Source organism: Cucurbita moschata, unplaced genomic scaffold (assembly GCF_002738365.1).
Source record: "Cucurbita moschata cultivar Rifu unplaced genomic scaffold, Cmos_1.0 Cmo_Scf00026, whole genome shotgun sequence".
Lineage (NCBI taxonomy): Eukaryota > Viridiplantae > Streptophyta > Magnoliopsida > Cucurbitales > Cucurbitaceae > Cucurbita > Cucurbita moschata.
This window is the reverse complement of record NW_019268542.1, coordinates 417,321-430,959: the sequence shown is the minus strand read 5'-3', so window position 1 is coordinate 430,959 and position 13,639 is coordinate 417,321. Positions and strand designations below refer to the sequence as shown.

Below are 13,639 nucleotides of genomic sequence, written 5' to 3'. Positions count from 1 at the left end.
TTAAGAATAGGGTGCTAGAGTTAGTACACCTTCACGATGTCTAGATCAACAAAGTTAAGAATAGAGTGCTAGAGTTAGTACACCTTCACGATGACTATATGAACAAAGTTAAGAATAGGGTGCTAGAGTTAGTATAGCTTTACGATGACTAGATGAACAAAGTGTAGAATAGGGTGCTAGAGTTAGTACAGCTTCACGATGTCTAGATGAACAAAGTCAAGAATAGGGTTCTAGGGTTAGTACAGCTTCACGATGTCTAGATGATCAAAGTTAATAATAGGGTGCAAGAGTTAGTACAGCTTCACGATGACTAGGTGAACAAAGTTAAGAATAGGGTGCTAGAGTTAGTACACCTTCACGATGTCTAGGTGAACAAAGTGAAGAATAAGCTTCACAATGTCTAGTTGATCAAAGTTAAGAATAGGGTGCTAGAGTTAGTACAGCTTCACGATGTCTAGGTGAACAAAGTTAAGAATAGGGTGCTAGAGTTAGTACACCTTCACGATGTCTATGTGAACAAAGTGAAGAATAAGGTGCTAGAGTTAGTACAGCTTCACGATGACTATATGAACAAAGTGAAGAATAGGGTGCTAGAGTTAGTACAACTTCACGATTACTAAATGAACAAAGTTAAGAATAGGGTAATAGAGTTAGTAAAGCTTCACGATGTCTAGATGAACAAAGTTAAGAATAGGGTGCTAGAGTTAGTACAGCTTCACGATGTCTAGATGAACAAAGTTAAGAATAGGGTGCTAGAGTTAGTATAGCTTCACGCTGTCTAGATGAACAAAGTTAAGAATAGGGTGCTAGAGTTAGTATAGCTTCACGCTGTCTAGATGAACAAAGTTAAGAATAGGGTGCTAGAGTTAGTATAGCTTCACGCTGTCTAGATGAACAAAGTTAAGAATAGGGTGCTAGAGTTAGTACAACTTCACGATGACTAGATGAACAAAGTTAAGAATAGGGTGCTAGAGTTAGTACACCTTCACGATGTCTAGATGAACAAAGTGAAGAATAAGGTGCTAGAGTTAGTACAGCTTCACGATGACTATATGAACAAAGTTAAGAATAGGGTGCTAGATTAGTACAGCTTCACGATGTCTAGATCAACAAAGTCAAGAATAGGGTGCTAGAGTTAGTACAGCTTCACAATGTCTAGTTGATCAAAGTTAAGAATAGGGTGCTAGAGTTAGTACAGCTTCACGATGTCTAGATGATCAAAGTTAAGAATAGGGTGCTAGAGTTAGTACAGCTTCACGATGTCTAGATGAACAAAGTTAAGAATAGGGTGCTAGAGTTAGTACAGCTTCACGATGTCTAGGTGAACAAAGTTAAGAATAGGGTGCTAGAGTTAGTATAGCTTCACGCTGTCTAGATGAACAAAGTTAAGAATAGGGTGCTAGAGTTAGTACAGCTTCACGATGACTATATGAACAAAGTTAAGAATAGGGTGCTAGAGTTAGTACAACTTCACGATGTCTAGGTGAACGAAGTTAAGAATAGGGTGCTAGAGTTAGTACACCTTCACGATGTCTAGATCAACAAAGTTAAGAATAGGGTGCTAGAGTTAGTACAGCTTCACGATGACTAAATGAACAAAGTTAAGAATAGGGTAATAGAGTTAGTACAGCTTCACGATGTCTAGATGATCAAAGTTAAGAATAGAGTGCTAGAGTTAGTACACCTTCACGATGACTATATGAACAAAGTTAAGAATAGGGTGCTAGATTAGTACAGCTTCACGATGTCTAGATCAACAAAGTCAAGAATAGGGTGCTAGAGTTAGTACAGCTTCACAATGTCTAGTTGATCAAAGTTAATAATAGGGTGCAAGAGTTAGTACAGCTTCACGATGACTAGGTGAACAAAGTTAAGAATAGGGTGCTAGAGTTAGTACACCTTCACGATGTCTAGGTGAACAAAGTGAAGAATAAGGTGCTAGAGTTAGTACAGCTTCACGATGACTAGATGAACAAAGTTAAGAATAGGGTGCTAGAGTTAGTACACCTTCACGATGTCTAGGTGAACAAAGTGAAGAATAAGGTGCTAGAGTTAGTACAGCTTCACGATGACTAGGTGAACAAAGTTAAGAATAGGGTGCTAGAGTTAGTACACCTTCACGATGTCTAGATCAACAAAGTTAAGAATAGGGTGCTAGAGTTAGTACAGCTTCACGATGACTAAATGAACAAAGTTAAGAATAGGGTAATAGAGTTAGTACAGCTTCACGATGTCTAGATGAACAAAGTCAAGAATAGGGTTCTAGGGTTAGTACAGCTTCACGATTTCTAGATGATGAAAGTTAAGAATAGGGTGCTAGAGTTAGTACAGCTTCACGATGACTATATGAACAAAGTTAAGAAGAGGGTGCTAGAGTTAGTACAACTTCACGATGTCTTGGTGAACAAAGTTAAGAATAGGGTGCTAGAGTTAGTACACCTTCACGATGTCTAGATCAACAAAGTTAAGAATAGGGTGCTAGAGTTAGTACACCTTCACGATGTCTAGATCAACAAAGTTAAGAATAGGGTGCTAGAGTTAGTACAGCTTCACGATGACTAAATGAACAAAGTTAAGAATAGGGTAATAGAGTTAGTACAGCTTCACGATGTCTAGATGCACAAAGTCAAGAATAGGGTTCTAGGGTTAGTACAGCTTCACGATGTCTAGATGATCAAAGTTAAGAATAGGGTGCTAGAGTTAGTACAGCTTCACGATGACTAGGTGAACAAAGTTAAGAATAGGGTGCTAGAGTTAGTACACCATCACGATGTCGCGATCAACAAAGTTAAGAATAGAGTGCTAGAGTTAGTACACCTTCACGATGACTATATGAACAAAGTTAAGAATAGGGTGCTAGAGTTAGTACAGCTTTACGATGACTAGATGAACAAAGTTCAGAATAGGGTGCTAGAGTTAGTACTGCTTCACGATGTCTAGCTGAACAAAGTCAAGAATAGGGTTCTAGGGTTAGTACAGCTTCACGATGTCTAGATGATCAAAGTTAAGAATAGGGTGCTAGAGTTAGTACAGCTTCACGATGTCTAGATGATCAAAGTTAAGAATAGGGTGCTAGAGTTAGTACAGCTTCACGATGACTAGGTGAACAAAGTTAAGAATAGGGTGCTAGAGTTAGTACACCTTCACGATGTCTAGCTGAACAAAGTCAAGAATAGGGTTCTAGGGTTAGTACAGCTTCACGATGTCTAGATGATCAAAGTTAAGAATAGGGTGCTAGAGTTAGTACAGCTTCACGATGTCTAGATGATCAAAGTTAAGAATAGGGTGCTAGAGTTAGTACAGCTTCACGATGACTAGGTGAACAAAGTTAAGAATAGGGTGCTAGAGTTAGTACACCTTCACGATGTCTAGGTGAACAAAGTGAAAAATAGGGTGCTAGAGTTAGTACACCTTCACGATGTCTAGATCAACAAAGTGAAGAATAGGGTGCTAGAGTTAGTACACCTTCACGATTACTAGATGAACAAAGTTAAGAATAGGGTGCTAGAGTTAGTACAGCTTCACGATGACTAGATGAACAAAGTTAAGAATAGGGTGCTAGAGTTAGTACAGCTTCACGATGTCTAGATGAACAAAGTTAAGAATAGGGTGCTAGAGTTAGTACAGCTTCACGATGTCTAGATGAACAAAGTTAAGAATAGGGTGCTAGAGTTAGTACAGCTTCACGATGTCTAGATGAACAAAGTTAAGAATAGGGTGCTAGAGTTAGTACAGCTTCAAGATGACTAGATGAACAAAGTTAAGAATAGGGTGCTAGAGTTAGTACAGCTTCACGATGACTAGATGAACAAAGTTAAGAATAGGGTGCTAGAGTTAGTACAGCTTCACGATGTCTAGATGAACAAAGTTAAGAATAGGGTGCTAGAGTTAGTACAGCTTCACGATGACTAGATGAACAAAGTTAAGAATAGGGTGTTAGAGTTAGTGCAGCTTCACGATGTCTAGATGAACAAAGTCAAGAATAGGGTGCTAGAGTTAGTACAGCTTCACGATGTCTAGATGAACAAAGTTAAGAATAGGGTGTTAGAGTTAAGGTTATTAATGTAATCTTGAGCAATATGTCGTCGATATATAAGATAATCATGTTCAAGTAATAAAAGTGTATAGTATATGGATAAAATTGAGTGTCTCGTCCTTGTAACTCGATTGATATGATCCACTTTGATTGTTACGAATGATTTGATTCAACTTATTCATGTGGAGATATGTGAGTAGGGTATCCTATACAATGAGTCTTTATAAAACTAGACCATGAAATATTTAATCTTTTTTATAAATTCATTAACGGAGAAGATTAATATTTCACAAGATGATTATACGTGACTTCAATTTAATCTATAATGAGTTATGAACTCGAGCCTGTGTTGGCTTGTCTTTTGATTTACATGAGTGAGATAACTTTTTTTTTAGTTGATTCAATATGCCTAATATTTTGGGAACATGACCAAAGAGGGAACTAAGAACATAATTTCATGAGATAAAATTCACTCCTTCCAATCTACGGTAAATAGATCAAGAGTTTTTTTAAGTACTAATTTCGAAACTTGAACGATGGGATCTCACTCTCTCACTGGCTCGAGAGGGACTTAGTTTATGATTGGTACTTAAGGTGAAAAGTATAATTACAGGGGTAAAAAAGACTTTTGACCCAGCTATAATTAAGAACAACTCGTGAACGATCAACTTACTTGTAATGTTTATATCAATTGACACAACTTACTTCATTTTCAATTTCTAACCATTGGATGTGACGAGGTTTGCATCTTCTAGAGGCTATCCAAGTTTGGAGAAGATCCAAACGGGGCGCTTCACTAATAGCATATCAAACTTTTTTAGCAGTGGCATTTTTCGTAAATATTTTAAATTCCAAAGATATTTTTGGTAATTTTCCATTTTCAAAATGTATTTTAAAAAATCTAAACTTTTTTTAAAAATTTTAAAATTTCCTTAAATTTTGAAAAATGACTTTTTTGCCCCTTATGTTCGTTGCATTTTTCAGTCAAATATCTTTCAGAAGTTGCTTAGAATAATATTCTCTATTGACCGAAACTTTTGAATCACTTAAATCAGTTATGAATTGAGGAAGAAGCAAAGGTATGATTAATCGGTTCAAGAATATCGTTTTTGTATGTATCCGAGTACTTGGGTGAAAGAGGACCGAACAATAGTCTTCGTCGAGTAATGGGCTAGTCCCCGAAAATGTCGTCTGACGTAGGGGCTGAGAATGAACCTTGTCTTGTGACTCATTCCTTCGGTTGAGCGTTCTTCGGACGTCGATCAATCTATCACAGACCGCTCTGTCGTTGTCTGATTTTTTATTGTCTGATCACAAAAGAAATTAGAGAAAATGATTGAAAATTTATTTTTAAATAAGGTAAAAAATAAGTAAAAATTCAAGAAGCCCTACTTTGAATGTGTTTATCTTTTTCTATAATCGATGAAATTAATTGTTTGAAATTCGTATGTAGGCGTATTTATTGGAGATCGAATCCGTGTTTTCTAACTCAAAAAGTCAAAATCATAGTTACAAGTTAGATTTTAATTTTATCGACTTCAATTTGATTTCTTACGATTGTAAACCTATTTTACACATTCTGTTCGAGAAAACTAACCCAACTAAACTCGAAATGCTATATTTAGTTCCAGAAAACTAGCTCAACTCAACTCGAAATGTTATATAACCCAACCCAACTCCTATAATTCAGGTTGAGTCGGTTCGAGTTGTCGAGTTCAATGTACGCCCCAATATTGTGATTTCCCACCTTGGTTGGAGAGAACAAAACACCATTTATAAGGGTATAGAAACTTTCCCCTAACATATCGCGTTTTAAATCCTTGAGGGGAAGCTCGAAAGGGGACAATATCTGCTAACGGTGAATCTAGGCCGTTACAAATGGAATCAAAGCTAGACATCGGATGATGTGTCAACCTTCTCGCTATTCCCCGAAGGAGGGTAGACACGAGGCGGTGTGCCAATAAGGATGCTAGGCCCCGAAAGGGGGTAGATTTGGTAGCGGTCCCACATCGATTGGAGAAAGAAACAAGTGTCAACGAGGACGCTGGGCCCTGAAGGGGGTGGATTGTGATGTCCCACATTGGTTGGGGAGGATAACAAAACATCATTTATAAGAGTGTGGAAACCTTCCCCTAGCATACACGTTTTTAAAGCCTTAAAGGGAAGCCCAAATAAGACAATATCTGGTGGATTTGGAGGAGAACAAAACACCTCCCTAGGATATCTGCTACTATTTTTAAAGCCTTAAAGGGAAGCCTCCCAAACAGGACAATATCGGAAGCCTCCCAAACAGGACAATATCAGAAGCCTCCCAAATAGGACAATATCGGCTAGTGTTTTTTAAGCCTTAAAGGGAAGCCCAAATAGGATAATATCTGCTAGTGGTAGATCTGGAGGAGAACAAACAAATAGGACAATATCAGTGGTGGATCTGGAGGAGAACAAAACACCATTTATAAGGGTGTGGAAACCTTCCCCAAGCATACGCAGAGGCCCAAAGAAGACAATAAAGGGTGTGAAAACCTTCCCCAAAAAAGGACAATATCGGCTAGCGGTGGATCTGGGAGGAGAACAAAATACCATTTATAAGGGTGTAAAACCTTCCCCAAGCATACGCGGAAGCCCAAAGAAGACAATAAAGGATGTGAAAACCTTCCCCAAGCATACGCAGAGGCCCAAAGAAGAGAATGTCTGCTAGTGGTGGATCTGGGAGGAGATCAAAACACCATTTATAAGGGTGTGGAAACCTTCTCCTACCATACGCGTTTTAAAGCTTTGAGGGGAAGACCGGAAGGGAAAGCCCAAAACAGACAATATCTTCTAGCGGTAAATACCAAGAATACATGATCAAATATTTCATTCCACAATCTAACTTGCTAGAAAAAGAAAACTTGATTCATAATCATACAAACAATACATGATCATACAAAGAATACATGAAAGGATGAAAAATCAAATCTCTCACATTATTCGGTGGATAATCCCTCAACTTCTTAGTAGCTTGCCTCAACTTCTTGTTTTAGAGTGCTGTAAAGAGTGTCAACAACATTGAGCAAAAACCCATCTGAACCATGTTTTGCTAGCAAAGATATAGACACAGGAAGGCCGTTGTACAGTCCTAGAGGTATGGTAGCCTGCACATTAGTTGGTGGCAAGAAATACATCAATATGGTTGCTTTAACTTTCAAGAGAGAGAGAGAAAGAGTGAGAGAGAACTTGGCAGATTCCGGAGACCGAAGCAATGGAGAGCAAACTGAAAGCCTTTGCACGAAAGTCGTGTAGCTCCGAGATGTCTGTTCTTAGTTTCGGAGGGGGACCTGGGACTGTAGGAATTACAAGAACTCCAAAATCCTGAAATGAAAGTAGGACAATATGTATTCATTACTTATAAACTCATGATCATTCCTTAATTAGCTAACGTGGGACTCCCCCAACAAATCTCAACAATCCTCCCCTCGAACAAAGTATACCATAGAGCTTCCCCTGAGATCTATGGAGCCTTCGAACAACCTCCCCTTAATTGAGACTCGACTCCTTCTCTAGAGCCCCCATCCAAAGAAAACCATTTGTTCGACACTTGAGTCACTTTTGACTACACCTTCACTTTGGCACTCGAGTCACTTTTGACTACACATTAGAAACTCTCAACTTCTTTGTTTGACATTTAAGGAATCTATTGACATGGCTAAGTTAAGGGTATGACTCTGACACCAGGTTAGAAATCACGACTCTTCACAATAGTATGATATTGTTCACTTTGAACATAAGCTCTTATGATTTTGCTTTTGGTTTCTCCATAATGCCTCGTATAAACCCATGATCAACCCGTGAATTAACAGACTTGGGACTCCTCTCCTAACGATCTTCAACAAACTAAACTAAAATTCTTCCTACCCTAACTCCCTCCTGACCACAAAAGAAAAAGTCCGACAAAATTACAGATAGCTACCATTAATATTCCTGATTAAAATTAATTCAATTCGTCTCGTAGAACACATATTTAGTCATTGGGAGTTTTTTCCACACAAAAAGCAACAGAAGTTAACAGTAGAAATCAAAATGCAAATATTTTTAAGTTGGAATTATTTCAGTTTAAAATTTTAGTAAATTGTGTGTGTGAGAGAGAGATAATACTTCAAGAAGAGCAGCAAGAGCTACACGCAGTTCAATTTGAACGGAGCGACTTAGATCAGTATTTTCATCCGTTGCCACCCTGATGTATTCTGATATTCGTTCTGATTTTCCTGGGCCCAAATGAGAACTATAGGACCTAACCCATTCTCCGTGATTGATTTTGAACTCATGCCTACAAGCATAAAAAGAGGGTGAAGATCATCATTTAATTCAACACAATTATACATCACAATCAATTATCTCGACAGAATTTGAGTAGCAGTTCATCCAAAGATCAATACCTCTGAAGCAATACCTTAGACCTCACAAGAGCAGCTAAGGATGGAATGATATGCTTATAGCCATCGTTTTCTTCAATCATGAAATGCTTCAAACTTGGAACTTTGTCCTCAACATAACTCCCGATGCTAATCTGTTTTATAAGATGGTCTGCAGTTGAAGGCTCAAGTTAGTAATTGTACATAACAATTGAAAATTTATATTCGAAAGCAGAGATGAATTCAAGTATTCCCAAGGCCTATTTTATAAGATGGCCTGTAGTTGAAGTTTTACATAAGTAATCATCCATCCCAATTGAAAATTTATATCTGAAAGCACAGATGAACTCCAAATTAGTTAACATTTTTTCTTAAGGTTGTCGACCTCCTTAACCGACATGTTCTTGAGGTTGTTGACTACTCAATGGAGGCAACAATTTGTATGATCTCGGAGACAGCTTGGAGGAACTTCTTGATGAAGGAGATCTCCTCCACCTTGTCTCTTAACAAGTAGATACCGTTGACGATCATCGTTAACTTCATGGTAAAGTCGTTCACCGACTAACCGTCTTTCATGCGGATAGCCTTGAAATCACCCATCAAAATCTGCACTTTTGCTTCCTTGACCCATTATACACCCATATGCATTGTTTGCGGTGTTTCCCATGCTGCCTTTGTCGAGTCTTTCTCTGCCAACATGAGAAGGACATCCTCCGCGACTGCTTGGTAGATGGCAACAAGAGTCATCTTGTCCTTGTGCTCCTCGATATTGTCACCATGTTTGATGGCGACCCACACACCATGTGCTAACAAATTAACACGCATGTTTATCGATCACGCTACATAGTTACTCTTTGTGAGTAACGGGTATGTGAGCGTTACACTCCTCTCCTTCCTGTTCTGTATCGTCGTCACATCTCCCCCAATGACTTTATGCGATGACGGGATTTGTTTCGGCATCCTAGGTCTGATACTAGATGATGGTTTTGACATCCGATCGAAGCACATTGAAACAAATAATCGAAACAAAAAGAAGCGAAAAAAAAAATAACACGATAACTCGAGGGGAGAGTAAATTTTTGTTGTGAATAGAACGTAGGCTATTTAAAGGGAAGAAGCACTAACAATTCTTCTCGTAAAAATGCTCCACAACTAATAACCTCTCTTAGAAATGCTCCACTACCAGTGATTTCTCCTAAAATTGTTCCAGGACTAATATTTCTAGAAATGTTCCACTACTAATAACTTCTCCTACAAATGCTCCATCTCCATGATTAATAACTTCACCTATAAATACTCTGCTATTAATAGATCGTGCAAAGAATAAATCATGTACAAGTCAAGCTTATTGACTCACAGACACGTCATTTTTTAATAAATCTAACCCTACTATATTTGGTTACAAAGATAACTCATAGATAAATAACTAACAAAGGGTTTTGTTAATTCAATAAAGAAGTGTTTCTTAGCCGCTTGCAAACCTTTGGCTCTAAATCGACCTTTTGTTGAATGTGCCAAAAAGGCTACAGTCCAAATATTTCAAATAAGAAGCCAGATCGCAAATGAGTTCTCTCTGAAAGAATGAGAAGAAAATCAAGTCCTGATTCATTCACTAACCAATATCAAATATCCATTCCTCAAGACCATAACCTTTGCAATAACTGATACTCATTGCCCCATTGTTGTGCAGTTTTATGAAGCCTTTGGCTTGAGAGAAACAATAGAATGCTAATGGGTTAATGAGTTCTCTAGGAGAATTAGCCCCTTGTTAGGTTTAATGTCTCTCTTTGGGCTTGGTGTTCAAAAACTTTCATAATTACACTTTAGGCCTTATTATGCTTGATTGGAGTCCCTTTTTAGTTTAGCTTGGCTCCTCACTTTCTGAACTATTTTTTTTTTGTATGCCCATGTATTTTTTTCATTCATCCTCAATGAAAGCATGGTACTAATCAAAAAAACAAAATAACGGTGTCAGGCTTACCACCAAATAGCTTCTTCACTGAATTAACAAAAGCTTGTGTCAATCGCTCACTAGGAATGCTTGAGAGCTTGAAACAATCTTCTGCAATCAGCACCTGCGTAGGCTTGTAGTGTTCAACCTCTGGCTCTTGCAGCAGCAGCCGACCTACTCTTTTGAATACGGCAGAATCGATGGCAAACCAACCTAAAATGAGAAGATGGTGTCAAAGAAATGTACCTTTTTAACATGGCAGGAACATGGTTAATGTTGAAGGAAAGAGATGACATGTTCCAATAGATAATATTTGTTTAGCTATGAGCTCTATTCTATTTATAAGCAACCAATGGCTCTGCTACCAATCAACATCATATTGATCATCTATATGCAAAATCATGAGAAACATGGCCATCATCATAACAATGATGTTAGAAATCAATATTGTCCACTTTGAGCATAAGCTCTCATGGTTTTGCTTTTAGTTTCTCAAAAGGCCTCATACCAATGAAGATGATTCCTTGCTTATAAACCCTAATCAACTCCTTGATTAGCCGATGTGGGACTCCTCTCTCAACAATCCTCCTCTGGAACAAAGTACACCATAGAGTCTCCCCTGAGGCTTATGGAGCCCTCGAATAGCCTCTCCTTTATCGAGGCTTGACTCCTTCTTTGGAGTCCTTTGGAGCCCTCAAACAAAAAACACCCTTTGTTCGACACTTGAGTCACTTTTTTACTACACCTTCGAGGCTCACAACTTCTTTGTTCGACATTTGAGGATTCTATTGACATGGCTAAGTTAAGAGATTGACTCTGATACCATGCTAGAAACCATGACCATGACTCTCCAGAATGGTATGATATTATTCACTTTGAACCTATGCTCTCATGGTTTTGCTTTTGGTTTCCTCAAAAGGTCTCGATATTATTCACTTTGAACCTATGCTCTCATGGTTTTGCTTTTGGTTTCCTCAAAAGGTCTCGTACCAATGAATATGTATTCCTTATTTATAAACCCATAATCAATTCCTTAATTAACCGATATGGGACTCCTCTCCCAACAATCTTCAACAAATTATGCAGTATTGGATTTTCACAAATATTAGTCAAAGGACCTTTTACTTATAAAATTTAAAAGTAATAAGTGAAGAGAAAAAGGAAACAATAACAACTTTGCATGACAATATCCAAAGGGCCTTAGTAGGAAAAAAAAAATCTACGAAAGAAGAGGTGGACAAAGTGACAATGAGACATTGCACATTACCTACTGTATCGAAGCTCTGCGTCATGGGTATTACTCCAGATGTAGAGACCACACCATGTGAAGGCCGGAATCCAAGAATTCCACAATAAGAAGCAGGCACTCTTACGCTACCTCCAGTATCGGTTCCTACAAATCTAGGTAAGGTCTTTTACAATATTTTACCCAGTACAAGGCATGGAATCAGAAATTATTCAACGTCTTGGAACTAAGAACTTGCCTAAGGAGAAATCCACAAGCTTTGCACCAACAGCAACAGCAGAGCCGCTGGAAGATCCTCCAGGTATACGATCTGATGCATATGGGTTTCGGGGTGTGCCATAATGAAAGTTTTCCCCACTTATACTGACAAAATATGATTATCAAATTAGTGATTCCACTAACATAAAGACTCACTCAAAAGCCTGCGTGTTCGGATGAATGATTTGGTCAAAGCATTTCAATTACCATTTAGAAACCTGATAAAAATCAATTGGTTCACGTTCATGTTTTAACCAATTTTAATGCAGAGCTGTCTGATTGAAAAAGATGATAAGAATTAAGTCTTTGTTGGAATTGACCCACGATCCCAATATGACAAAACAAATAAAAGAAGCAAAAAAAAAAAATTTGAGAGGTGAGATTTTTTGGAACAAAGAAACATTAAGTCTGTTTAGGTTTTCAATTCTGTTTGTTGTTGTAGTTGTCATGTATCTATTTATAGGGGAGAAAACACTAACTAGCTTCCTAAACTTTCTCGTCAAGAACCACTAACAATCTTCTTAATCAAATAAAAGCATAAAACTTGGTCCACAATCACAAATTGTCCACAATTGGTCAACTACTACCAAATCTCTTATTTTTACTAATAATTCTCTTCAGTTAGTAACTGACTCTACTCAGTCAAGTTTATTACCCACTATGTTAACACAATTATAGAATTGACGTGCAGCTCAAAAGAGTAATTATTATCCCCTGTATCCCAAGTGGCAAAGCTTATGGATTGTTTGTTTGTTATCAATTGAAAAAAATGAAAGCTAACGGGAAAAAAGGTAAAGGGTACGTTTTCTTGTTACCTGAAGGCCATTTCATCCATGATAGTCTTGCCGATGCAAGTGGCTCCTCCTCTTAGGATAGCCAACACGGCTGGTGCTGTTTGATTGGCAGGTGGGTGAGTCCTTAGCCATTCAGGATTTCCAAAACCAGTTACATATCCCTCCATATCAAATCTGTTTGGTTCAAATCCCAATGTGAGAAGTTTGACTATAATACCCCAAATTCATTGTAGAAAAACTGTGACGTTGATAATTCAAGGACCAAGATACTAATATAAACACAGAACCAAGAATTATTTTATCGAACTAAGCTTCGACTTGCACACACTAACAAACAGTTTCGATCTAAAACCAATATCTACAAGATTTCAAAACCTGTCATCACCAAAACCTTCATGAAATCTTTTGATTCTTTCATGAATACTCATACAGATATTTCACATTTCACAACCTTTTAATCACCAAAGAGTAAAGAATCGAAAACTTACATGTCTTTAACAGCGAAAGTAAGGCCAGTCAAGGGAAGTGGATCGGACGGGGAGCTCTGTTGCAGGATGAATTTCTCTATGAAAGCTCCATGATCCTGCACAGCCATTGCAAGACCTGAGATCGGCCTCCCTGATCCAAATCCACCCCGAAAACCCTAATAATGGCTGGAAGTTGCAGAGAAGACCAGGACAATGAAAGAGGAAGAGAGCTGAATTAAAAAAATGGTTACTGAAATGCCCAAAAATTATATTTGAAAATAACGGATTCTATGAAAATAAAATGTTAAATTAATAAATAAATAAATAAATAAAAGTATTTTTTTATCGGGATGAATAAAAATACACTTGAACCTTAAAAAATCAGTGTGGCTGATCATCCTCTCCGACCAGCTACTGGTCATCGCCATGATAAGTTATTGTCTCACCAACTAGCTAATCAGACATGAGTCCCTCCTCGGACAGATACCTAGTCGTT

General features: G+C 37.9%; 1 protein-coding gene across 2 annotated transcripts; it reads right to left on the bottom strand.

The window, feature by feature from the left end:
- Window positions 1-6,876: 6,876 nt before the first annotated feature.
- Window positions 6,877-13,389, bottom strand: LOC111461951 (amidase 1-like). 2 transcript variants are annotated; one of them, XM_023105591.1, is made up of 9 exons: window positions 13,165-13,389; window positions 12,698-12,850; window positions 11,863-11,987; window positions 11,646-11,771; window positions 10,409-10,591; window positions 8,452-8,605; window positions 8,171-8,342; window positions 7,253-7,387; window positions 6,877-7,170 (listed from the first exon to the last, which is right to left on the bottom strand). In XM_023105591.1, the coding sequence occupies exons 1-9, from the start codon at window positions 13,269-13,271 to the stop codon at window positions 7,030-7,032; spliced, it is 1,296 nt and encodes a 431-aa protein (XP_022961359.1). In that variant the 5' UTR covers window positions 13,272-13,389; the 3' UTR covers window positions 6,877-7,029. The 2 variants fall into 2 exon arrangements, with proteins under 2 accessions (XP_022961359.1, XP_022961361.1); XM_023105593.1 differs by having other exon boundaries at window positions 8,452-8,599.
- Between the last annotated feature and the right edge of the window lie 250 nt (window positions 13,390-13,639).